The sequence below is a fragment of the Bactrocera latifrons genome, unplaced genomic scaffold, assembly GCF_001853355.1.
Source record: "Bactrocera latifrons isolate USDA-ARS-PBARC rearing strain unplaced genomic scaffold, ASM185335v1 scaffold_25, whole genome shotgun sequence".
Taxonomy (NCBI): Eukaryota; Metazoa; Arthropoda; class Insecta; order Diptera; family Tephritidae; genus Bactrocera; species Bactrocera latifrons.
The window spans coordinates 1,098,765-1,126,593 of record NW_017536074.1 but is presented as its reverse complement, the minus strand read 5'-3'; the positions used below and the strand labels follow the sequence as shown (position 1 = coordinate 1,126,593).

The following is a 27,829-nucleotide window of genomic DNA, read 5'->3' as shown; positions in this document are numbered from 1 at the left end:
CAAAGAGAGAACTTGATTTTATTTCGTTTTGGACAAATCAGTGTCTGGTAGAGAAAGGGACGATCGCGAAAGTTCAGATCAATTTCTCAGAAACTGAGGGACAACATCCAGATTATTTGTATATAATTAATTTACGAGTTAAAAACAACGTGCCAGTCGTTTCTTCTTTTCGCTACGTGGCGCTAACTGGATATTGCAAGCGAAGCCAGATCCTTCTCTCCTTGGTTGGTTTCGGCCTCTTTCTATTTCTGTCTACAAATGCGTCTCGCTTCTCTCTTCAACTCTCTGTATCTACCCCATCCCGCACGTGTTGTGGTCGATCGTAACGTTGCGAGGTAGGCAGTCTGTTTTCTCTCCGCTATGATAAGGCACTCCTCGTCGTACCAGCTGTTCTTTTGCACTTTCCGAAAACCAATGGTTTCGGTTGCAGCTGTACGTAAGGAGTTTGAAATGCCGTCCCACAGTTCCCTTATACCGAGTTGTCGACGTGCTCTCAGAGAGCAGGAGTGCAAGCCGAGTAGAAAATCGTTCGGCTGTCTGTTGTGGTTGCAGCTTCTCGACGTCGAACGTTGTGTTTGATTGCGTGCGTTTTTTGCTGCACAGAGGCGGGTGCGAATCTTGGCTGCAACAAGGTAGTGGTTCGAGTCGATGTTAGGACCTCGGAGCGAACGCACATCTAAAACACTGGAGACGTGTATTCCGTCTATCACAACATGATCGATCTGGTTGGTGGTTTTTCGATCCGGAGACAGCCAGGTAGCTTGAGGTATCTTCTTATGCTGGAAACTAGTACTACAGATAACCATATGCTTTCCAAGCACTCATAAAAGGCATCTTTGGTCACATCGTCCTTCTCTTCCGTCGGGGCGTGGGCGCAAATCAGCGATATGTTGAAGAACCTCGCTTTGATGCGAATTGTGGCTAGACGTTCATTCACCGGGGTGAATGACAGTAGTCGGCGACTGAGTCTCTCTCCTACTACGAATCCTACACCAAACTTGCGCTTCTTTATATGGCCACTGTAATAAAGGCCACAAGGACCTACGCGTATCTGTCCTTGTCCCGTCCAACGCATTTCTTGGACGGGGGTGATGTCAGCCTTTGTTTTCACGAGGACATCAACCAGCTGGGCAGCGGCACCTTCTCAATTAAGGGACCGGACATTCCAGGTGCATGACCTCAMATCATAGTCCTTAATTCGTTTGCCATAGTCATCATCAAAAGGGGGGTCACTCATCCGAGGCTTGTTGTTTCCTTTCATTGGGAGTGGTTTTTTTTACGTGACGGGTCCCAAACCCAGCGCACAATTCTATGTAGGGGACATTTCGCCTTCCCACTTTAGCTCGCCTTCAAACGGATGTTCTTAGGCTACCAAGAGGATACTTGGTCAAAGACCGGAAGTCGTGAGCTGCTTGAGTCATATTTAAAAGAATCGTTTCTGGCCAATCAATTGTCAGCATGCTTAGCTGGTTCAACTTTATGCAGTGGGACTGAGAGAGTTTGAGTGAGCACGAATATAAATACACCCACTGAGAATGAGAACTCTGAGCATATTTTTATTATTCGTGAAGAAGATTTTTTGTTGATATATTTTGTGATTCCATGCTTTTTCGTTCATTTTAAATATATTACGATTAAAAAGTTCGTTCCCTAAGTATTTCTTTGAAGGCAACTGCTGATCATATTGAACTATTGCGCAGTCAATTCACAATAAACCGCTTTACCGTTATATATTTGAACAGCTATTACATAAGTTTGTAAACAATTTTCATAAACTTTTTGAAATATTTTTTGTTTAGTGCCTTATCTAAGATAAATATTTTACTATTTTTTTACTATCAAAATGATAAAAAATATAGTTGAATCAGGAGGAAAATTATGTGATGGGTGTAGAAAACATGTGTTGACCGAATCTCAATGTAAAAATTGATTTGCAAAATTTCGTTCCGGCAATTTCGATCTTGAGCATGAACAACGCGATGGAAGGCCTCTTAAAGCCGATTGGGATACAACAAAAATCGTTGATCGATGCAAATCGTTGAATAACGACGAAATTAAAAAAGTTTATTATAAATGTTTAACACTGAGCACTTAAGAAGTGCTATAGCTTTTAAATACTTACATCGTAGACTTCAGACCATCGGGCTACCGCTGCTGTTCTTAACGCGTTTACGGGTGTATCTAGCTTGAATGGCTTACATTTGATGTTTATGGAGTTATATACATTGCGATTGAAAGGAGTAACAACAAAAAGTAAACATACAAGTATAATGTCAACCGCTTGCTATTATATAGTAAGTTATGGACCTAAAAACATACTGTATACTACTATCAGCAAAAAATAGTAAGACTTTGTCCATATTTAAAAATTCTTAATTTCTTCTTAAAAATGTATGTCGTCACCCTCAAAGTAGTCCTCCTTGGCCCCAATAAAATTGTTTCAACGTTTTCTTCGAAACAGTTGTTATAGTCAAATTCCGCAATAGCCTTCAATATGCGTAACGATTCACGTTTAATGTCTTAACTGACCCACAATGGCTTCTACGGAGCGGTTATTTGAGTTGGCTTAATAGTGAGAGACGTAGCTAAAACAGGCGAATGCGGTGGCTCGATATTTTTTTCAAATTTGGCGAAAAACTCACGAAGAATCAATGCAATCGTGGATTAAAAACCAAAAGTTGTTGGCTTATAATACGGTCTCTTTTTACGAACAGTTTCGTGCAAACGACTCATGACATTCAAGTAGGGTTCCCTGTTGTACAAATTTGGAGTTTTTTTTTTGTTTTTGCCAAAATGTTACAACTAAGCGAAAAAACATCAAGACAAGGAAAAAATTTAAAAGATCATAAAAAAAACAAAACTGACACATACGAACGCCAAACCCTTTGAGGGTTTTACTATACTGACCTAGTACCATCACTCTGACTTGGAATTTCTCACCCCCCAGATTAGCTGTTCTACTGTATAATGGAAAAAACTGTCAACAAAGCCTTAACTTTTGATCCGCTGGTTTCTCTCGATTTGGCTCACCTGTTCCACGATATTCGGTCTATTGATCATCTGTTTTCTGGTCGCAAGCACAGATCCCAGACTCATCACCAGTAATAATATGTTTCATGAACATCCTGGCAGTCGGGGACCATGGTTTCGCGACGCTGCTTTCTAAAAAAAAATTATTGATTTTCGTAGTCCCAAATGATCTTTTAAAATGGTTTTTACTGATCCTTCCGATATTCCAACGATGTTAGTAAGATCTCTTCATGTTAATCGTTGTGTCTCAAGCACCAATTTCTTTATTTTATTGACGTGTTGATCATCAGTTGATGTTGATGACCGTCCTGGACGTGGTCGTCAACGCGTCCTCAACCCTCTTTGCAAAATTTGCAGCAATCAAGAACACTTGCTCGCGACAACAATTGTCGAGGAAGGCCTTTTTCAATATTCTGAACGTTTAGACGCCAGAAATTTGATTCCGCACACAAAATTGAATGGAATTTAAGTACTTCAGAAACACAAGCGTATATTAAACACTAATGATTATTTTGATGTGATATTTGGCACAGACGTCACTGACTGTCATACCAACATAAAAAAAATATTTCGACGAATGTGCTTTTTCGCGAAATTTAAATTAAAAAGTCTTACTATGTTTTGACCACTTATAATTTGTGATTTAATTAAAAAAACAAAACAAAAAAAATATTTTAAAAACATCAAAATTCTACATTCTATTGGGTACTGAATTCTATGTAAAAAAAAACAGCTTAACAAATATTTTATGGTTTTGAACATTTTTATTTTAACTTATATAAATTTTGTATTTATTTAACTACAGATGTGGTTCTCTTGTGTTATTATTTCACTTCAGTTTTTATTTTGTTTCAATACATTTGTAATACTTAAATTCATAATAATATCTGCACATAGGTCATTGCATTTAAATAAAATTCTCTCTTTAAATACAGTTACATTGAACTTCAATAAACATTATTCCTGCTCACTGCCGCAATGCAACGCCAGTGATCAACAGCTTCGTTATAAGTCATTTTAATTACTTTTATAATAATAATATTAAATTGTTTACACTTTAATTTATATATATATATTTATAAATATTTATACATTAAATTGGTATGTAAAATATGCGTATGAGGCTGTGTATGTCTCGTGGATGATGAGCAGTTTGAAATATTGTGCCTAACGGTTTGAACATAATGCAAATTTTTTGGGCCTAAAATATTGGTTGCCAAACTGATTTAAAAATTCTTGTACTGAGTGGGTAATAAACTTAAATATAATTACAATTAACGTAAGGAGGGTCTGACTGGAAATAATATTAGCTAAAAACCGAAAGTGTAAAAAAAAACTTCGAGAAACTTTTCACTTAGAGTGCCGGTGCCGGTGCCGGTGCCAGTATTTCTCCTTTCTTCCTTTTAATCGCACAAAAATAGTTATGTGTGTATATTTAAGCGTTCACTACTCTACTTTTTCAGCTGCCACCTATCATTATTCCTTTACATACATCGCTTAATTGCCTTATTTTTTTATATTTTGCTTCGAACTTTTATTCTACTGAAACTTTGTGCATTCCGGTACGTGTGTATACAACTATGGTATTTCATATCTATGCCAGTATATTTGTATGTATATTGATTAATTCATACTATGCGTTGCTGATGATTATGTATAGATGATTATTTGTATGCCATTTCCATTTGCTAGTATATTTTATATCAAGATTTTTTTGCTTTTATTTATTTGTTTCATACTTTTTGCATTTGTTTGTGATACTTTTGGGCATGCTCCCAGTGATTTTGAATTTTTTTATCTTGAATTTTATATAAAATATAAAATTGATATTCTATAGATTTATAAAAATTTTCGAGAAATGATTCAATGCGCGGTGCGGCTAAAATTCCTCGGTCTATCGTCAGTCCCTCTCTTTGCAATAACACTGATTTCCCAATAAAGCTTCTTACAACGGAGTATTTTACATTTGTTAATATTAAATTTTGAAGATAAGTTAAATTAAATTTGAAAAACGTTTTGAGCAGTGGTTTTGAGTCTGCAGGTTCGATTGGTTATTTGAAAAATAAATTCCGTTTCTATGGGAGAGAGGGGCATGGTAGTGCTGTAGCAAATCTGCTGCATTTAAGCTAGCTTGTCAGATCTGTACCAATGTGTCGGCTATTCAAAATGAAAGTTAGTTTGAGATTTTGCGATTTTCACTAGATTTTTAACTTATTTAGTTTGATTAATTTTCATTCGTTTAGTTTTGCCTAGATGAGCAGTTTCATGGTTGTGCACACATTTTTCATGTGTATACATGCGTATGTATATATGTATATACATATATTTATATATATATGTATGTATATATAAATTTTAAATGGTTTACAAATGACTACTTATGTATGTAAGTAGGAGTTCCTGCGCTAACTCTGCTAATCGTTTAACTCATAGGTATGGTACCCAAATCATTGCCGGGTACTTGATTCTTTCGTTCTTTCAAAAAGAGAGAGTGAGAGAGAGGTACTTAAGTTCTTTCGTAGAGATGGAAGTTCAACCTAGCGATGTCGATAATTTACTAATCTACATGCAAATGTCTGAGTTTGATATCGTTTTGCGGTTAATACAAAATGTGGTGTGTTTCAAGTGTCACTGTGTCTGTATGTAAATAAAACCAAATCAATCTTTTATTTTCACTTGCAATTTTTATTATACTCGTATTTATGTATGTAATTGTTAATAATATGTATGCCTCAATGTAACCAAAATTAACAATCTTCTTTTATTATTATTATTAAATAGTGTCGCTTTAGTTTTTGTCTTTGTTTTGTGGTATATATATATATATATATATATATATATTTATTAATCTCTAAGTTTTGTTTTTATTATTTAATATGTATAATATATGTTTGTATAGTGCAACTATGTGTAATCTAATTTTGTTTAGTTTAACTTTTCATAGCAAACTTTTTTATTTATTTTTACACCGCCTACAGTTTTTTCGTGCATATCATCAGCATGTATCATCCCCTAGCATATTACTCGACAAATGGCGCTTAGAACGGTACAACCGTTCTCAATATATCAATTTTGCTATGCGAAATTAAAGTTATCTTAAAATTTGCAGCAACAATATATTGTTGTTTTATATGTATGTCAGTGTATTTGGTTTCAGTGTTCCATTATTTGTGTGTCTTGCCATTTAACAGTATGTTTAGTTTCGGTACGAGTTTGTGTGTAGACCTTAAATATATTTTTACAGGACAAAAACATATACATATCTTCATTATTAATGTTCTATTTAGTTTAAAAATCAATAGTGGTATCTTCTTCATAGCAATGATATTTGTTGTTGCATTTCCTTTTGTCACATAAAATAAGTTTAGTTATGTTCGTTTTTATGCTTGTTTTGTTACCATTGAAATAACATAGTTTTTGTTTTTGTTTTATTCTCTGCATGCTGAGTTGTCTGCCTTAACCATTTATCCTTAATATAGTATAAATTAGCAGTAATAACTATTATTGTTCTTAATATGTCTTTAAATATTTTAATTGTAGTATTAAATATGAGTTTTCAAATTCTAAATATCTACTATTATTTGTATATATATATATTTATATATATATGCGTGTATACATATATTTATTAAACATAAACTCCAACGATTTTTACAGAAGTAAATAAAAGCAGTATGCCACAAAAGCACATCCCTCAAATATCGATTAACGCGTCAGTGTGGTGAAAAGATGAAAATGAAAGTGACAAGACATTACTGCAAATAATTAAGATGAACTCAACCAAACAAAACAAAAAAAAAAAATGAAAACCAAATAGAAAATATTAAAATAGACTAGTAGTAAAATTAGGCCTACACACGGCAAAAAGAAATATATATATACATATTACGATATTCTTTAAAAAAAAAAAAATAAATAATAATAATAATTTAAACTAGTTATAAACAATGGCTTAATCGATAACCGATTACCAATTGTTTAACGTAATTACAAATACGAAAAATTACTATATGTGTAATTGAAATGCTGTCACACAATACATAAAACATTCTTGTACATTTTTATGTAATTACTAATATTATGCCGTCTCAATATACATAAGTATTTAAATTATTGTTTTGTTGGCTTCCAAGAACCGATGATATTTGCTTTTTGCAATCACGCGTGAAGTTAAACTTTCTACAATTTATTTATTTTAACATGATTCATTAAATATTTTTTAAATTTAATTTATTAATTAATAGTAATTAGTAATTTTTCTATATAGATTACACTTACATAGCCATACAAACATATATGAAATGCAAACATGCTATGCACATACATTTGGTGGTGTATTGATGAATTGAAAGTAAATTGATGTTTACGTAAACATAACGGTTAAAATTTAATATTATATTTTGTGTGTTTTATGAAAAAATAAAAAATTGAAATATTTATGGTACACAAGAAAGTAATGATGAAATGAGCTGTACAAATATATTCAAGCATTGTACAATAATTAGGGTTTCAGATGGGGAATATTTTTACCAGCTGTTTTGTGAATTTCGCGGTCACTGAAGTTAGATTTGTTATTCGCAATGTGTGTAACATTGAAAATTCTTATTTGTTACATGCACTCTCTTTAAGAAAAGTCTGACATTATCGATTGCAGGTGCTTATAAAGTCGATACAATTTTGTGCGCACTCATTACCTGAGCGGAAGTAAAAGTTTGAAACGTCGTTTTAATTCAAAGACCAAACCTCTGTAGCTTACTTATTGAACAAAGAAGGGATGTGAAAATCACTACTTAGCTTGGTTTGTAGAGGAAACTGATTTAAAACAACTGCACAACTGAGATTTGTGGAAAAGTTTGTCAGACCCCTTTTGAGATTTTGTTTTGAGGGAGACCTCTCGATAGTTAGAAAGGACACAAAAGTGTACCAAACTTAAAAAGATTTTATTATGTTCTGAAATTTAAATTAATGCTCACGGATTCCGTTCACAAACCCAGTTTTATTTTTTGTTGCTGTAATTGTAGAAAAATTTTCTCTCTATAAAAGAATTTGGTTGGTAGAAACCCCAATTATGTATGCAAGTTTTTATTTTTTGTGTTCTACAATGAGCGTCTTTAAAGTATTATCTTACACGAAATTAAATGTAACATCCCATACGTCTGTGTTTTCGTTTTTTTTTTTATTTTGGCTGCGTAAATATTAGTTTTAGTATTTTTAATCGCTTTGAATTGAAAAATTCATAATTTGCTTATGGCGTAAATGTTCAACAACTTTATTATTTAATTAAAATTTAAATACAATTTACATTACAATTGGAATAATGACAAAAATGGCAAACAGTATTAAGAAATTGAAAATGTTTTTGTTTAGTGTTTGCACCTTTTAATTTATACTCTTTTGGTTTGGGTTTAAAGTTTTCATTTTTACTTCATACTTTTTTCTTTTGTATTTTTATTTAGCATGTTTGGGTAAATTTAGTTTTAACATTTGAAACATCGCCCTCAATACTTAAATACAATACATACAAATTATGAAACAAATATAATATTGTGGAAAAAGTGCTTCCTTTCTAAAGAATCGAGCTGAAAGCAGAAAATAAACAACTTTGGAAAGAGCATACGTAGATACAATGGAGGCATCTCAATATCTATATATATATATATAAATATGTATATATAATTATGTATATAGTACAATACGGTCATAATATATATGTACTAGACGATGCAATACAGTAGAKTACAATGCAATGCGTCTTAATTCATTGCATATGATTTTATATAAACATTTTAACAGGAAGTCAACAGTTACAGAGTTTTGCTTTTTGTTTTTCATATACATAACTACGCACACACACACACATATTTCTGCATATATGTGTGCATGCATGTGATTTTCGTAATTATTTAAATATTTTTCTAAGAGTAGTTTTTGCGTTTGGTTTGTTTTCATAACCGACTCGCCTCGCCGCGGCCATTTGGCTATTTTGAATGCCAAAGCTGCATTTTACAGCGAACCGTTGCACAGGCATAATGCTGTGTTTACACCACCTGCTATATTTATTTCAATTTGTTACCATTTTCATTACATTTTAGAAATTTCTCTAGTTAGTTTTAACGCGGTGTGCTTGATTGTTGGTTTCGAGGTCGGAGTCGAGGACTAACAAAGAATTAAATTATTTTTGTTTATGTGTATATATATATATATATAAATATATATATAGGATGTATGTATGTATATTTTTATGCGAATAAGACGTTTCTTCTTCAAAGACTTATATATTTTCTATGTGGAACTAATGATGAGCGGTTTGCCTGTTGTTGTTGTTCGGTTGTTCGGTAATTTGTTGTATATTATGTGTTTGATTTATTTTGTTTTGTTGTTGTTGCTGTTGTTTTTTCTTGTTGTTGACGGCATTTTAATTTATATTTGTTATGTTAGACTATCATCTCTAGCATTCATTTGCGGTACGGTACGGTTCGGGTAACTATTACATAGTGAGTATGTAAATATGTTAGTTGATTTATTTTGCGTTTACTACATGAATTCATTGTATTGATGAACAACTGTTAAAAATTTTTAATCAATAATCTTAAGTTAGAAACACATTTTTTTTTTTAAATACAGACATACAAGTTATGTATTTATGGTAGTTAGTGAAAGCACCATGGTATATTTATATATAGCTTGTTACCTTGATCTTCACGTCTCACATTCTTCACACCTCCTACTTAGTACTTTCTACATAAACCGCCTCCGTCACTTTACTTCATATTCTTCAGTATTTCATCGGTTTCCTCGGGATCCTTCAATGTGTGCCATTGGGCAATCGGTCGTCGTGGTGAGGCCAACATATCGGACCAATGCCTCAATTCGGTGCCGGTAGCCATACAGCCGAGTATGCAGCGTCCAATCGGCTCAGATGTACCGATACGATCGTAATCCACAACAGTAACGACGAGACAGATTTTCTGAGATAATATCCAGTAAAAGAATTGCATCAAAATCGCAGCAAAACGTTTGCGTATTTGTAAAGAGTAAAATAGATTAGTAAGTTGTGTATAATATTTTATAGCAAATTTCCTGCATTTGTTGCGGTCACAGTTTTTTATGTTTCTTGTTCTTTTGTTTATAATATAAATATTTTATTTATCTTTATATGAAAAAAAAGAACTTTAATTAAAATTAATTATTTCAATATTTTTTTTTTGACTTTTGGTTTGTTTCATAGTTTGTTGAAGAAGAAGAGTTTTTGTTTGTAGTTTTTAAAATAGGTTCTTTCGCATGATTATCTGAGTGAGCAGAGAAGTGGGGGGAGTTGTGCACCACGAACAACTAGTTTAACGCTAGGTTTGTGCAATTTTGCGGGTTGGAGGAGTTGGATGGTGATTGTCTCAATTTAGGTATACTTAAATGTAATTACTCACTAACTACGATTACTAAGAACAACGAGAACAATGTATATGTAATAATATCAAGTGTATTATATTAGAGCAAAATAGGGTAGTATTCTAAGACTAAATTGCAATTATTCTAATTAAAAAAAATCGTAAAATTTTTGAAAACTAATGTACTATATCTATTCTGTACACTATCTTGATAACAGTCTTTTTTATTAGACTTGGTTTAATGGCTTCTTAAATCAGTTTTTAATTTAGAAATGCACAATTCTTAGATGCCTAGGCTAAAATAATTCGTTTTATGTTTACTCCTTATATATATAATGATTCTCAATCAGTATTTACGTTGTTCTAAGGGGTTGCATGGGTTACGGGTTTCAAAAAATCGAATCCTTATTAAATTCTATAACAGCTCTAGAATATTGTTCTAAATTTTCAAGTTGATCCGAGTAATAGTTTCGGAGATACAGCCTTGAGAACTTGTGTGCTTGAAGCTAGCTAGGCTTTAAACTCGTTTTTCTCGAAAGAGTTCTCGAGTATTAAAAAGAGAGAATAAATCCTCATGAAGTTTTACACTGGTCTTTGAGATACAAGTCGATTACAACTATTTGAAAAAAATGTCGCGAATTTTTCATTGTTCTGTAAAAATGTCGGTCAAAAACCCAATTTTCAATTTTTTTCTTTCGCCCAATTGCTAAGTTAAGGTTTTAACTAAAACACGTAATTTTTCACTTTAGATGCTCCTGTAGTTATTCCGTCAACGCGGGCACATCTTTTTTCCGAGGTCGCCGAATGGCCGAGTTTAATTTTTTTTATTTCAGATTTTTTTGTTAATAGTGTATGTTTGTAACAATAAAAATTGTTGAAAAATGCTGCTTTTTCCCCAAGGAAACCCATGTAGCCCTTATAGGCGGTAAATCCATTAGGTAATACACCTAAGTTTGGAATGAAAAAGTTTACGATGATCGTATTATATTTTACTCAGACTTTAGACTATTTTTCATGGTATATAATATAAGGTGCTCTAAGAATTGAGTTCTAACATGAAACAAATTATTTGGAAAATACTTTGTCTAGTTATGCATGAAGCCTTCTGCAAAGCCTTAATGTGTTTTCTGGACTAAAATCACTGAGCAAGTACTTAAGTACTTAAGGACGGCAGCGTTTAACTGCTTTCATATGAGAGTATTTTATTTAAATATTTTTTATAGATCATTACCTTAAAAGCGTTGTGAATTTGTTAGCAACCACGTAGGACCTTAATGGATACAATATTCTTTTCAATCGAGAACATAACATAACCTATATGTTTCTAGTTAAGCAAAGCCTTTTGTGTACCGTATTTAAAAGGATGCTGAGGATACTATTTCTCTATACATTCATTAGATTTGGGAGGCTTTTCACTTGTTACATATTTGAAAATGGAAAGCATAAATTTGCTCACTTTTCACTATAGTATTTTGAATTATACAAAAAACGAGTTTTACAAGCTAATTACTAAGTGTGTAAGTCGATCAAGCTGATTCAAAGATACAAAATGGAAGCTTCAACATAAAATAGCTTAGTATTAGGCGTTTACTAGTCAAGATCGATCACTTAAGCGGCGAATTGTATTATTGAACACATGCAAATAAAGAAAAATATCAGCAGTAACGGTTTTTTCTAACCTAACTAGCTATTTGATCTATTCTAAAACTATAATTGCACTGAGTATGTATATATGTATGTATGTACTAATTTCGGTATGTAATATGTACGATTATGCATTTACATTCAGCATTTTCTGGTGGTTTTGAGGCAGTGCTTATTGATCGCTTTTCACAAAGTTAGCATACATAAGCTTTGTATGTGGTAAATAAGTACATATGTGAGAGCGAGTAGAATGGCCGTAGCGCCACCCATACATAAGTAGGTATAACGGTGCGATTATGTCAAACAGTGTCAATGGATATGAGATATTGCTGTAATATTTATTTATATTTTTTTGGTGATATTTAAATGAACAATTTCTTTACGAACACGAGGCTACGCGGCGTCTGGGTTGACGTCTTCGCCCAAAGAATAATGTTCATTAAATACTGGTAAACGAAAATGTATAATATTCAATCCCATTTTGCGAAGTTGTTTTTTTGCTGTGTGTGTTTTGTTATTGGTTTGAAGTCCAGCGTACAGGGACTATTGAGTATCACAGTTAGGGGGAGTAAGAGCGGTCAGCCTGACTGACACGAAACAACGCGGCTACATTCTTTTTGGGTCTAGCTGACGCTCGGGTTATTACTACTATCTTAACTACATACATTGTAAATTTATAATTTGTATGTTAATTGTATAAAATATATGTATGTATATGTGTGTATAAACCAGTGTATTTCAAAAATTATAATTAATTTCAAAAAACTAATAATTTACAACACTGGAGTACAAAAAAGTTGTGACGACTTTTAAATTTAGTCTTCTCTTTTTTCACTTCTCAATTGTTTTTTTTTATTGTTTTATGCTTCAGTTTTAGTTTACTCCTTTCAGCTACTTGCGCGCGTTAGCATTTCTTAATATTCTTTGTTGGTTTTTCTTGTTGTGCAGTGTTCTTGTAGTTGTAGTTCTAGTGCTTGTTGTAGTTGTTGTTGTTTTGCGATTTGTTATTGCTGTTGTAATATCGTATCAAATCAGAAGACAGTGTCAAAACAACGAACCCATGGCGGCCGTCGTTATTGACGCCGACAATATTCATATGTACATATGTATAGTATATATATATTTATATGTATGTACATTGACTATTTCACGCTGCAGCTCCTTCGGAGCTTCTCAGTAGCGAAGCTTTGTATTACCAAGTGTTAGTTAGTTAGAAAATAAATAGGAGTTGAAGGAGTTGTAAGGAGTACCCACCCCATATAGTGGTGAGTATGTAAAATGTATCGTGGTGATATTCACTTCAAGGACGAAGTAGGGAAGGATCATACGAATAATACGTTTCGGAAAGGTCTGACATACTGCTGCCATCAACAGTTCGCTTAATATGGAGGGTGTATATCAATGAGTGGAAAGGTTTTGCAGAAGATTTACGGTCCTTTGCGCATTGTCAGCCGCGAATACCGCAGTCTATGGAGCGATCAGGTGGATGACATTGACATTGGTTGGCGAATTAAGAGACACTCCAGTTCTGAGAGTATTCGTCATAGTTCCCGCCACTTTCTATGGTAAGGAAAAACGCACTTGTATTCCATACATCATTTTGGCAGGCAGCTCAAATTATTAAAGCAGTCTTCTTGCATCAAAATGTAAAACATAGAAGTATCTTTTTATTTAGAAGGTAGCTGCAAGTTGTGACAACATAACTTCAAATTCTTAGTTCAAAATCGTGTAAAAATCAATGGACGAAGCTTCAATGCGTAAGGATGGTACAATGGGGCAATCAATGGACTTTTGATGGTTTACTTAGCGGGTATAAGTTGAGCTCATTGTAATGTTGCTGAAAGTAATAGAATCTAGAAAAGAAGATCTCAGGACTTAGGAAATAATACCATAAGCAGTGGGCATAGCGCGAAATCATTGAGGGTCAGTTTGTGTTATGGATTAGCAATATGACAGTCTTCCTCGCTGATCCCTGAATGGATGGCGAGGATGAAAAGATTTTGGGGCATTAAAATTGCGTATACCCATTTTCAACATACGGACTGTTTGTTTAGTCAAGCTTATTGTTGACCGACGTAGGTGTTTCTGATTCCATAAATCAATACAAAGTTTAGTTGTGGATTGAAGAGTTCCACTTGGTGAGGTCAGTGTTTATTCCAGCAAGCTCTAAGAAATTATCATTGTGAACTTTTTATTGAAAGCCAAGTTTTTTTAAACAATGCAGGGTTTCTTCGATGTTATTCCTCTGGACATTCTTGTTTTAGGCGCTTTCATTGAAGGCAAGCAATTTTCTCATGCAAAGGATTTTGCTCAATTGGAGTGAAATTGTGGACGTGTTCGATAATAATTAATAATATTAAAACACTTGTACCTTCGCTGAATCCCTTACCGCCCGCTGTGAATACCACCTGCATACATGCGATTGTTTGCATTGGTTTGAGTAGTGTTTGAATGTTGAGAGTGTCAAGTCGAAAGCGTTTTCGATTAGTGAATCAACAAAAAGAAAACTTGAGTGAGAAACTCAAACTACATAAATACAAAGTCCTTCTCCATGCACATATACAATTGTGTTAGACGGGTTTTTGAGCTCGTCACAGCTGCTGTCAGCTGACTTTTACACGTCGTCATTTACGTATGAGGCATTGCTGTGTAAGGGGAAAGTTTGCGCTGAATTCGCGTGCAGACCACACTTTGGGTGGCGAACTAAGTATTTCTTGCAATCTATGTAGCCATACACTTGTTTAGTAATACTTATGTACATGTGTACACCTGTGTATGTGTATAAAGCCGTTGAGTATCTCGCTACGAAAGCCTAAACTAGTTAGAAATTGGTTAAGGACTAATCGTGCACAGTCCTACGGACTAACACCGTTCAATGTGATTGTTTTGTTTTTGTTTTAATTTTACAATAATTAATTTGCTTTAATTTTTGTTTCTAATATAAAAGCGGAAATTAACTCAAAAATAATTTTTTTTTGCTTAAATTTTTTGATTTTGTTATTATAAATAATAAAATAACTTAAATAACTCAAATACTCAAATATTTGTTAACACATTTATGTAAGCTACACAAAAATATGGCACTTTTTAAACAACAGTTAAGCCAAAAACAAAGTACGCATGTGTATATCGCTGTTAAAGCAAAAATAAAGCATTTTCGTACTCGTATGTATGTATATACACACAGCGGTACTCTTGCCGAGTGAAAATGTAGCAGCAGTTTGCTTTGCTTATTTACAACAATAAATTCTTGAATAATTTTCTTCAACAAAAATGATAATAACAGCAACTAAGCAGCCGACTTTTCCAAAGAAAAAATCAAAAAACGGCGAAAATGAAGCCTTTTTGGTTAAAATTATGGTTATTGAGCGAACACCGATTACAAATAATCATAATTACTTAAATACTGGTACTTTGTCTAAATTACGGTACGTAGTAACTTGTTTGTTTGCTTTTCTTGCTGTTTGGCGTCTGTACGAATACTTTAGTGTGCCGGATATGTGATATATAACGGTTATTCAAACTCAATCGGTACTTGGTATGTACAAAACATTGAATGTAGACTTTCAAAACATGTAGTGGATTAGTTCGCTATGTAGGGATTTTATAATATTCTTGCGGTATTTTATTTTCTGTTTCAAAAAACATCGATAACTTTGCAAGTACAAGGCAGGTGAGTGGGAGCGGGGAGAACATTTAATATAACGTTGGTTGGGTGGTAGTAGTGGGGTTCATAGTAGTAGTAGTTTTTGTTGTTGTAGTAATAAGAGTAATTTAAGTAGGTATTTGTTTTAGCAGTTGTGATTGTAGTAGTTTTCAAGTAGTTAGTAGTAGAAGTAGTGGCAGTAGTAASTAGTAGTAGTAGTAGTAGTGGTAGTAATAGTAGTAGTTTTTAAGTAGTTAGTAGTAGGATAGTATAATACATTCTCGCATACTTGTATTTGTTCAAATGGTACTTCAAATGAGAACGACTCATTATAGTAAGGGTTGAGGGTGCATTTTTTGATACTTGTCTTCTTCTTTTTCAAACGTTTTCCATTTTGCATGATTGCAATTTTCACATATGGATCTATAAAAATAGAAAGAGAAAGTGAGAAAATCAAAAGTAAATACAAAATTTCAATTGCAATTCAATTCAATTTGTTTACTTTGTTTAATTTGCTTCAAATTTCATTAAATTTTGGTTGAACTAATTTCTGTTTGTGGCTTGGGTTGTTTGTTTTTTTTTTTTGGTAATTTATCTTAAATATGTATAGTCCACGTTAGGTTTATATATATGTAACTTGGTTATAAAATTTTCAAATTTAATAGAAAACAGCTTTACATATACATATATATGTATAAATATATACTATAATTGTTAATTTTCTCAAACCAACTTTGTAAACATTTATTATGGGGAACAACATAAAGTACTGTTTAAAAAAAAAAAAAGAACAAAAATTCAAGTAAATTAGTAAATAAAAATAAAAAAACTGATTAATTACGAAGTTAAAAGCAAATTATGCACAGCAAACGGTGCACTGAGTCTTCCTAACTGTACATTAACTATATATATAATGTCTAATATTTTATTATTGCAGTTTCTTCATTAAGATATATATACTAAACACTAATGATTACTTTGATGTGAAATTTGCCACAGATACTTTGTGGAATCTAATAACTGCTACGGTTAAAAATCATTTATTAAAAAGGGCCAGGAATCTGTCACAATTCTGCTTAGGCCTTTTTCTTATGTAAATAGCCGCTGGCTTACTTGGAACTCTTACTAAGCTGCATATGTGATCTGAAGATAAATCTGCAATTTATTCTGAGAACTAATGTCAACAAAATTTGTTCCACACTTGCTATATAACTTTATACCCTTACTTTTTGAAAAGACAAGGTAATAACTTCAGCTAATAGCGTGAGCTATTGATCTAGAACTGTTAAAGCAAGAAAAACCAAGAACTTTGGTTGTGATAAAACTTTACAACTAAAACAGACAAGAACTTGATTTTTTATCGCTCGGTTTGTATGGCAGCTATATGTTGTGTTTGTTCGACTTGAATATAATTTTTGACGATTGTGCTGTTGCATTGGAAAATAATCCATGCCGAATTTATTGAAGGCATCAGATCGCGTGTGAATCGTGTCAAGCTGTCATGCTATTTTTGGTGAGTATATTTTGGCATTTCATCGTGGAGAGATTTACGCCTGAACAACGTTTACAAATCATGTGTTTCACGCTATTCGCCCAACTTATGGTGAACATAATCGGCCTATTGAACATACTATTCGCAACACCATCACACACCTTGCGGTGGGTCGATTCGGCAGTGTTGCCAGCAACTCGGACTGACGTAGGGAACGGCTTTGAGTATTTTACGTCGAAATCTTAAATTGAAAACGCACAAAATACAGCTTGTGCAGGAACTGAAGCCGCCCGACCTAATCAAGTTCTATTGGCTCTTGAAAAGTTCCAAGAAGAACCGACGTTTTCCAGCCAAATTTTGTTCAGCGATGAGGCCCAATTCTGACTCAATGGGTATGTCAAACAAGGATGCAGAGCAACCGGAAGAGATTCAAAAGCTGACTTTTTATTTAGAAAAAACATGAGAATTTCTTGAGAAATTTTTCCTTGCTTTATAAAATTGTTCGATTATAATGGCCACTATTCGCCTTACTGGTTGGCGGTTCCAAGAAATTTTCTTTCGTTTTGAGGTGAAAAAGATGGCATAACTACCGCTTTGATTTATCCATGTGTCTCTTTTTTTATAAAGACTGTTTCCAAGTTCTTGAAGACTCAGTGGCACCGGCATTTTAATTGTTTTGCTAAACAAATGCGTTTGTGGGAGACTAAATAATAGTTCGATTACTTACGAAAATAAGATAACACCTAACTAATAAACATTGAATAACATTTTTTTAACAATTATATAACCAACTGATTTAAAATTATTTAACGGTAATTTAAACGGTTTCATCAATTCATATGTTTGTAAAAGCCTAGAAGAGCTGGATTTGATATTTTCAGAGGCAACACCGCTGCACGTAGGAGTGCGCATTAGGACGAAACAGTACGAGTTGAAAATGAAAGCGAGCGGATAAGGTAGCAAAGATGTACAGTTTAAAACGTGCGAGCCTCCTATTGCTTAAAATATACACATATTTTATAATTCAGTTTTTAATATTTTACATTGGAGCTCATTTGAAAATGCTTGGCAGACTTTACAGCAGCTTTGTTGCATTACAAACAAAAATACTTTTATATTTAAATATACAAGAATAAACTAGCATATATTATATAAGTATTTATGCAAAAATATTATTTTATTTTTAATGGTAAGAGTAAAGTAAAATAAGTAGGAATTTATGAAGAGCGCCGCACCGTGTTGCCATTTGAAAATATCGATGATTTTTAATGAGGGAGTGGTTGAAATTGTTAATCGTATAGCTAGAGAAGCGAAGAATCGGAATGGAAAATTAGTTATAAAACACAATTTAGAAAGCTACGCCAAAGGGCAAATGTGAATGGACGATTTTAGGCAAAACAAAGAAATTCATATGAAATAAAGTTAATAAAATATTGCATGGATTGACTTTCGAAAGCTAATTTTTGCAAGCAATGGAAATATATATAAATATAGTGTACATAAAATCGTCCACTTGCTAAATTGGAGTAATAAAAAATATAGCAACATAGTCCCAAGCAATTTTCAAAAGTTAAATAAGTAGTTTATATTTTTTTCTGTTAAAAAAGTAATTAAGTAATTTTGGCATGCATAAACCCCCGAGAAAAGGCTAGTAAATATACCTACATGTACTAAATAAAACAAAACTACACAAACACTTATTGGACACAACATTTATTGTGTAACGGTTTCGCAAAAGCCCGATGCAAGGACGACAGTTTCACGTTGTGGAATGCAGATTTGCAAGTTTTATAACTGTTTCGGGTTTCTCGCTGCTTATAACGGTGCAATTATAAGACCCGATTGCATTCAACGAAAAAGGCAAATTTGAAAAACTGTCGAACTTCTTGCATCGCATTGGCGCCACAATTTATTACCAGACAATCCGCCGACGTCCATCTTCTTCAAGTTCTTTGCTTCCAAGATGACCACAGTTAGCTTGCCAGCAGTGGGAACGTAACGCAGTGAGAAGCAGATGTCTCCAAGCTTTTCCTATATACACATATTTTTGTTTTTAAGTCATAATATCGTGTGAGAGAATTGGCAAAGAGAAGAAAAGAAAAGAGAAAAAATCCAAAAATATTATTATTCATTTGCCTTAATTCTTATTTATGCAMATACATATAATATATATTTCACGCAATTGAAACATTAATAATATTTAAGCACACAACATATCACTTGAGCTACATACAATATATATTTGAGTATTCAGTTGGGTACATACATACATACATACATCATACAAACATACATGTAAGTCAATATGGCGCGTATATAGGTATAGGGTATACATATTTATACCACATTATTACAACAACATATATACGTTTATCATATAATTATTTATAAGTAATTGATTACACATCGAAAACTCTAAATTACGCAAGTAAATACAAATGGCACACATATTAAGGGTTCGTACTGGAGAGGTTGGTTTTTGGTTAGATTTAGAAATGCTGTACTTAAGAGAGCACAATAATTCATAAGTTCCCCTACGCAACGTCGAGATTTTGTCCAAAAGCTTATGAGCCTGACTTCTCTTCTCGTTCTTATGAAGTTACAAAACTCTCTAATATCGGAAATTGATATTGATATTACAACAAAACTTATAGCTGAAGCTAAAGCAATCAGTGAAAGTTTTAGAAAAGAAGTAGAAATAAAGGCTAGTCATATAAAGGAAATAAAAAGTGATAAGCTCTCTTCAACACCAGTAATGGAAACAAAAGCTAAAAGTGTATAAAACCTTCCCTGGCTTTGCTAATATGATCTTGATTTTCATCAAGACACATATGCATATAACCTCATAGTAAAAGTCTGAAGTGAGATTTTAATGAATAACTGAAAAGCCGAGGAACTACATAAAATTATGAGAAAAAGGTATCCGGAAATTGTAAATTAATACTTATTTTATCGTCTTCGAAGTAATCTCCACCAGATGTAATACATTTATGCCAACGATTTTTCCAATCCTCGAAATACATTCTTTTCGTAAGCACCTTTTAGGATGGCCTTCAGCTCTTTCAGCAAATTTCATTTTATCGATCGACTGAAAACGGGTTCCTCGAAACGTTAATTTGAGGTCGAGTAAGAAGAAAAAAAAAAACGGAGACAAATTTGGTGAATGTGGTGGTTGTTAGAAGGTATTCAATGCGTTTTTAAAATCGATCACAATCGTGACTCGATGCGATGGTTCATTATCATCGTGTTCTCACGCTAATTAATTAATACTGCCGAATAGAAGTCTTTATTAAGCGTATGTCTCTGCGATATAATGTTCTCCATGAATGTGCGATGGGAGTTCACACGATCAAGCCAAAAGACCTGTTTACGGTCCTATTTTTGAAGAAAAAAAAACTGAGATTAATCGGGACGAGTCGGGCAAGAACGCGTTTCGTTCACTAAAATCATTCGAACGGACTCGCGAGAGAAATCGAGCCCTCCTGATATCTCTTCATCAATTGTCTGATGATTTTCAAGCACCACATAATTTACTTTTTTTTTTTTTTGATTTTCATCAGTTGAAGAAGAAAAGGTTGTCCAGAACGAGTTATGTCTTCAACGATTTTTCAACCGTCTTTAAGGGCTTTGTATCACTCATAGGGTTGAGTTTTGATAAAACTGGATCACCTTTTTCAACGATTCCATACACGAAATTTGGTCAGTAATGTGAGACAAATCTTTGTTCGATATTTTTATCCATTGTAAAATCGCATTCGACGTAAACAGCTGCTGTAAACAAACTGGTTAGCAGATCGCTCTCATATTTGGCACAATATTTAAGGATAGTCCTAGCAACTTAGCAAAATACATTTGTTTCAAATGTCATTTACCCGGGAAATTTAAGTTATAATTTTGGGGTGCTTTTTTGTCACAATGTATGGTAAAATCCATTGTTCTTCTTCTATGGAAATTATACTCAGTGATGTTAACCTGTTTAACTGTCTGTATAGAATTATCAGAGCCCGAATAATGCTGAGATATCCTCGGACTCGCGTATTTTAACGTCATACTGATAAACACTCAATGCTTTTCACTAAAATACTTAAGCCAAGTAGGTACTTATCTATAAACACGTTCTAAAATTTCTTAAGGATTATTTAACTGATTGGCAATAAGGAGATCCGAGTGGGGTTCCGTGGAATTCGTTCAAAATATATAATCATCAAATAAATTACTTTGAATATCACCAAATTATACTTATTTATAAATAACTGACCAGTTTCAAGAATTCCAAACAATTATTTGATACAACACAACAACAATTTCTCACAAACATCGATTTCAACACATACTTATATATGTATATATGTATAATTTGGTATATAATTGCATAGAAACGGTAATTTAGCCCAAATTTACAACTCAATTATAAATAAAGAAATTCAACTAGAAAAGAAGAAAACAGAATTTATAAAGTTGTAACATAAAAAATTGTTAAAATGTCTTAGTAACTACTAGAGCTTCGATTTGGTATTAGAGAGAAGTAAGTGATTAAACTTAGGTTTAAAAGTTTTCAATGTTTTTAAAAGTTTTTTGTTTCGTTTATCCTTTTGTGATATGCTAAATTTGTTCTGCTTAAAGTGTACTGCATAATCGTCGGTATTCATGATAACTGTACTGTGGATGGTTGTTGATCACTGTTTGTGCTTCCTTTACATACCAAGTTTAGATAATGTGTACATAACCTAGATTTTGTTTACTAAAATAAAGTTTAATATGAGAAAGTATAAAAGAAATAAACATAAAATTTACACTCGTCTTAGATATGCTCTTAATTAAGTCAATTACCCTTGTTCTGTTTTCTCATAATTCATAAAGAACACTATTTTTTGCGTTACACAGTTTTCAAATAGATCAAATTGCTGCGGTAATGGAGTGTTGTACTACTCAATTACTTACTCACTCATTTAGTATTTATTTTAATTAAGAAATTTAATATAATTAATTTAGATTATGAAAATTAAGGTCCAATGAAGAGAGTATTTTTTTTCAAAACTTATTTATTTATAATTCAGCAGTTACTAAAATGTATTACTTGATATTTTATTTAATAGGTTGACCGTTAGACCGAACTTCACCTAATACACGTCTCAAAACTTATAACTAATATATTATATTTATGAAAACGTATTGTGCAATAGCCTAGGCTTTATAATTACCTTATAGTGGAAAAATTGAATTTTACTGGACAAGCTAATCGAATTCTTTTTACGAATTTATTTTGTGAAGGCCAAAAGCCTTCGAAGATTCTGGTTTTTTGATATCAATTAGCAAACCTTCACTTTTATATTAAATTTTAGATTTAGATACACATTTCTTAGCAATTAATTATTAATTAACACTCAATTAATTTTTTCATAATTTTAAGCTCGCTAACTGAACATTACTAAATAATTAAGTGGGTTTTGCTTAATTTTTTATTAATATTAGTAAAATTAATAATAGCAATAACAGGAAAAATGAAAATAATAAGTAAGCTTAAATAAATTAGTATTTTTTCGCAGGGAAATTTTGTTTTTACTTTTCATTGTATTTTTTCGAAACTTAAATTGCTACGACTAACTTTGTTCGTTTACACCCAGTTGAAAACGCTTGACACAGACGTAATCATGTCACAGTATTAACTGTAATTGAAAAGTGTATTTTACAACTAAAGTAAACTGAATTATTGAGTAACTGTATTGTTTAATTACAAAAAAAACTGAGCGTCCATAAAACCATCACTCGTATATGGAGTCACAGTGTAAGTTGTAGAAATGAGTTGCCATCAAATTTTTGGTTCTCATTTGTATATGTTTATGTGTATGAGTGCGTTTAAAGCCTTATAATGCTAAATAGATTTGAAAAATGCATATAAAATATGAGAAGTGAAAATTTCAAATATGCTTTAAGTTCAAAATACTTAATTATATTTAGTCACCAAAGAAAAAACTATTAATTATTAAGGTAATTATTATTGGCATTCAAAAACTAAGTTACATATATAAATGTAGTAAATAGAGGTGACATACATAGGGGAAAAAATGTAAAGTAAGACTTTTCATTTCATTCTTCAATAAATATATGCATATAAAGAGTTAATAAAAATTAGCTACTTTTATGCCAATTCCAGTATTTTTTACAAGTTCTGCGCCGATATCGTACAATTTTGCAATTTTTGCTTGTATTTCTTTTAGAAATTTACTAGCGAATAAGTAAGTTTAGCTTTTAAATAGAAAATAAATAGGATGCTATATGTTTACCACTTACCTAAATGGTTCAGTTTTAACGTCTTTTTGTTGCTGTCTTGTTTCTTTTATATTTACGAATTTTTATGACGTGAATGTGTTTGTTTGGTAATTATTTGCAAAACACAGTTTTTGAGATGTTTAAATAATTTTTTTTTATTAAAACCAAAGAAATGTGAACGAAAAAATATTTTAAAATAATTTTATAAAATTATTGCTATAAATTTTCATATTTTGGTACATATAGTATACTGCCTGTCTCTTATACACATCTAGATGTGTATAAGAGACAGGCAATTGAGTCCTCATGTCAAAAAACAAAAAAACGTTAAAAAGTTTTAAAATGATTAAAAAAGAATATTATTAAATTTTTTTAAGTGAGAATAATATTTAAAAAAACACAATAAAAACAACTTGTTGTATTTAATTAATAATATATATATGTGTATGTAAATAGTAGCTGTTATATTTTAATTAAATTGTAGAACAACAATTTCAAAATTACAATTTTCGTGCAGTACTGCAAGCAAGCGACAAAACTGTTTGCGGAAATGCGCGGCGCAGCGTAGCGTGAGACCCTGCCATGAAACGCTGCGCGGCGCGATTCGCGCAGTACCACCGCTTTGCGTCGCTATAAAGCGCATGCGCAAGTGACGCTGTGCAAGTTGTATATACATAAGCGAAAACAAACTAAATAATTGTAAACTTGAAACAAAACTGCATTGAAGAAATAAAAAAATAAAAATATTAAAAATAATATGAAAAGGCAAAGTGTTTAATAGGCGCTTAAGCACAAAGGCAAATGCTTTCACATTGCTAATTTTTGTTAGTTGAGCTGCAAACTGAGTTGCGCATGCGCAATTAATTTGTTGGCATGTGGCGAAATAATTAAGGGGTTTGTTGTGCTTAGAGACTAGAAGAAATTATTCAAAAATTGCATGCATAAAAAATTAATTTTTAAAAATTTTGGTTGTCTGTTTGGGTAAATATTTGTTGTTTACTGTTTGTGTCGAAGCTCTTTTGCATTGAAACTTAAGATATAAATCAAAAACATAACAAATACGGTTAAACTATATTTATATATGATAATCGAACAGAGCAAACAGAAGAGTTTAGACACCAAGATAGTGAGAAAGAGAATTTTAAAAAAGTAAAAACCTTCACCAATTTATAAAACAAACGAAATCCTTCAGAGAAATATCAACTATACGTTGAGGCGCTTGCTATAGTTTTGAATAGGGGTCGGTTATCAGTAATGAACTCTGAAATCCTTTAGAGAAAAATCAACTACACGTTGAGGTTTTTGCTGTAGTTTTCAATAGGGGTCGGTTATAAGTAAAACACTTAGAAAATATTTACTGCGTTTAAAAAACTGAGTTTTTGATTTGGATACTTTTAATCATCCCATACTTTTCATAGTATAGATTCCTAGCTCATTGATATTTTCTTCTTCACTCTTTGCGATTTAAGGACAGATGAATCGAACAAGCAATTGGCCAACTGCAATATAATAGTGTAATAGTATAAGTTGCAGTTAGAACAGGAAGCGGGGGCTCTGGATGAGATGCCATATACTCTCAGGTACTGCATTCAATTACTTTGCTTTTGCTTCCTATGTAAAGGTTTTGATAAAGCATAAAACACACAGAACTCATATCGAGTAGGGAAGGCTTTAAATTGTAGAAGCTAGTTAAATTTTTCATATTTAAACAAATTCTGTACAAATAAGAAAAAAGTTCTGAGAATAATTAGCGACAGCTGACCTCTAAATAGGTATAAAAATTCTCTCTTGTTGTGAAAGTCGCAAGTAAATAAAGCAAAATAACAAATTACGAATTTCACATGAAAAATTATTTAAATGAAAGAAAAAATTAAAAAACAAAACAATTTCCTTTGGCAAATTGAAAAGTGCAAATACAATTTCTGCTCACATAGGGGCGTCCATTTATTTCGTTACAAAAATATCAAAGGAATATGCTTAACATTCGGGATGTACACCAATACATCGAAATACGAGTATATATGTAAGAATTTCAATAATTGTTTATATGCACATTGATTATCACTAATAGCAATACCAATTCGGAAAACAACGAAAATACGATTATAAATACTTCGGTAATGTGACAACAACGAAACAAAACAATGAGTACTTTGGAGAAAATCCGTTTGATGAGTACTTACGTGTGAGTGGCCATTGCGTTAACCCAGTTTTTATAACGTTAAAGTTGAGCGAATATACGTAAGAGATTTGAACAGATCGAGGTGGTTGTGGTGGTGGTGGTTGGTACACGGTTTTGCGATGGAAAGTGGTTTGAAGTTTTTGATTTTTGTTTTCGATTTGGTGAACCAATCGTATTTTTTCATAATTCGTAATTCGCATTTTGATTTTTTTGTTTGGCAAATGATGTGATTGTACAAATTGAAATGAGTTGTTTTTGTAATTCGTTTTCGTTTTTTTCCGATTTTTTTTTTAATTTTTGTTTTGGTTCGACAGATCAAATCGTTTTGTTAATGGATTGAATTGTAACGGTACAACATTACGGGTGGGTTTGATTGGTCGATTTGCATTTTAGCGATACGAACGGAAGTAATGTAACGTGTTATAAAAGATAAAAGTAATTAAGAAGAAAAGAATTAAGAGAAGATTAAATATTTTCAATATTAATTTAATGTTTATATATTTTTTGTTTTTGAATAGCGAAAATTTTATAAAATTTATATAATTTGAAATAATTTCTTTGCATATGGGTTGAAAAAAGCAATGCGATTTCGGAACAAAATTAATTTCGAACGAAATGTATTTAAATTATCTTCTTCATACAAATAATGTAGAGCAACGGAAAAATTCAAATATTTTACGCATCATAATGAATAATAGTCTAGAAAAGTTGGAAACAATTTATGTAAGCAAAGCATGCAGGTAATGGCGGCAGAATTTCGCTAATATACTTGGTGAGAAAGATCATAATTTTCAATATTGTTTTTTGTATAAATGTTTTCGTACATTTTTGTTGCGCTAACTAATTAATTTACATTGACAAGATAAAAAAAATGAAAATTGTATTTATATTTGGAAATTGTAATGCAATAAAAACGAGCGCGCACACTTGCTTCGGCGTGTCTCAGACTCATTCGCATGCCAGGCTTTTGAGATAATTCAATTTTAATATTTTTACAGTTAATCTGTGGCATTTTTCAATATGTTTAATCAAAAATTCGATAACTAGTGTTGATTGTCATGTACTTGGAGTAATGCTTGAGTAATTTCACGCTATGCCATGTGTTGTGGGTGTGTGCATGAGTAATTTTGTGTGGTGGGATGTGCGTATGTGCTGGAGTTTACTGTATGGTAATTTTGTTGTAGAAAAGTGTTTGTGGTGTTGGAAAGTTATGATTTCCCGATTCGTATGTTGTAATGCCGCAATCTTCAATCAAATCAGTGTCTTGAGTGCGTCAAATTTTGTTTTTGTTGTTGTGCTGCTATGCTACTAGAAATGAGTTCAGTGCAAAGGATGAGCTCTGCAAATTGTGTATTGAAAGTATTAGAAACACTTTGAGGAATATTTCAATGTGTCCGTTTTTTCTTTTAATTTAAAGAAATCGAAAATAAAATTGTTTGGTGTGGCAATTTTGCATGTTACGACAGCAAAGGCTTATGCTATTAACATTTACTTAGTTCTAATCTTTAGCTCCATCAAATAACATTTAAGATTCGTACTCAAAAACGGACAGTACCACAAAGCCTTACTATTAATGTATACAATTTGTTTCCGTAAAATGTTTACAGACGCAGCCATGCTGGTATTAAAGGCTTGTAAAGCATTAAATGACAACGTTGTTGGAGTAAAAGTAAGATTTTTTCTTACCAAACCTGTTTTAAATATTACAAAACACAGTTTTTTCTAGTAATTCAGGGCAAGATAAAAAATTTATGGGGAATAAAAAAAATTACTGGTTTCATATGTTATCAAAATTATTCGAAAATTGATTCGACAAACAAGTAAATCACATATGTCACCTATAGGAACGTTTAATTTTTCGGTGCTCCTTTAATCTCTGTTTTACCGCAGGTTTTTCAACGCCAATTAATATTATATTTTGTTTAATTTTAGAATTGAAACTGTTTTGAAGTGTTTGTTTCTTCTTCTTCTTCTTGATTGGCGTAGTCACCGTTTACGCGATTATAGCCGAGTTAACAACAGCGCGCCAGTCGTTTCTCCTTTTCGCTACGTGGCGCCAATTAGATATTCCAAGTGAAGCCAGGTCCTTCTCCAGTTGGTCCTTCCAACGGAGTGGAGGTCTTCCTCTTCCTCTGCTTCCCCCGGCGGGTACTGCGTCGAATACTTTCAGAGCTGGAGCG

General features: G+C 32.4%; 1 protein-coding gene across 9 annotated transcripts in view; it reads right to left on the bottom strand.

Annotated features, from left to right (window-relative positions):
• Nucleotides 1-9,412: 9,412 nt before the first annotated feature.
• Nucleotides 9,413-27,829, bottom strand: part of LOC108969366 (synaptotagmin 1) — a 68,432-nt gene continuing 50,015 nt past the window's right edge. For 6 of the 9 annotated variants that reach the window (XM_018934022.1, XM_018934018.1, XM_018934025.1 and 3 more), the window contains 4 exons: nt 19,114-19,228; nt 15,995-16,128; nt 9,722-9,998; nt 9,413-9,593 (listed from right to left, as the gene is read on the bottom strand). In XM_018934022.1, coding sequence (XP_018789567.1) covers nt 9,792-9,998; nt 15,995-16,128; nt 19,114-19,228 — 456 coding nt within the window. In that variant the 3' untranslated portion in view covers nt 9,413-9,593; nt 9,722-9,791. The remainder of the gene's footprint in view (nt 9,594-9,721; nt 9,999-15,994; nt 16,129-19,113; nt 19,229-27,829) is intronic. The other 3 variants (XM_018934026.1, XM_018934027.1, XM_018934024.1) reach the window with 2 other exon arrangements.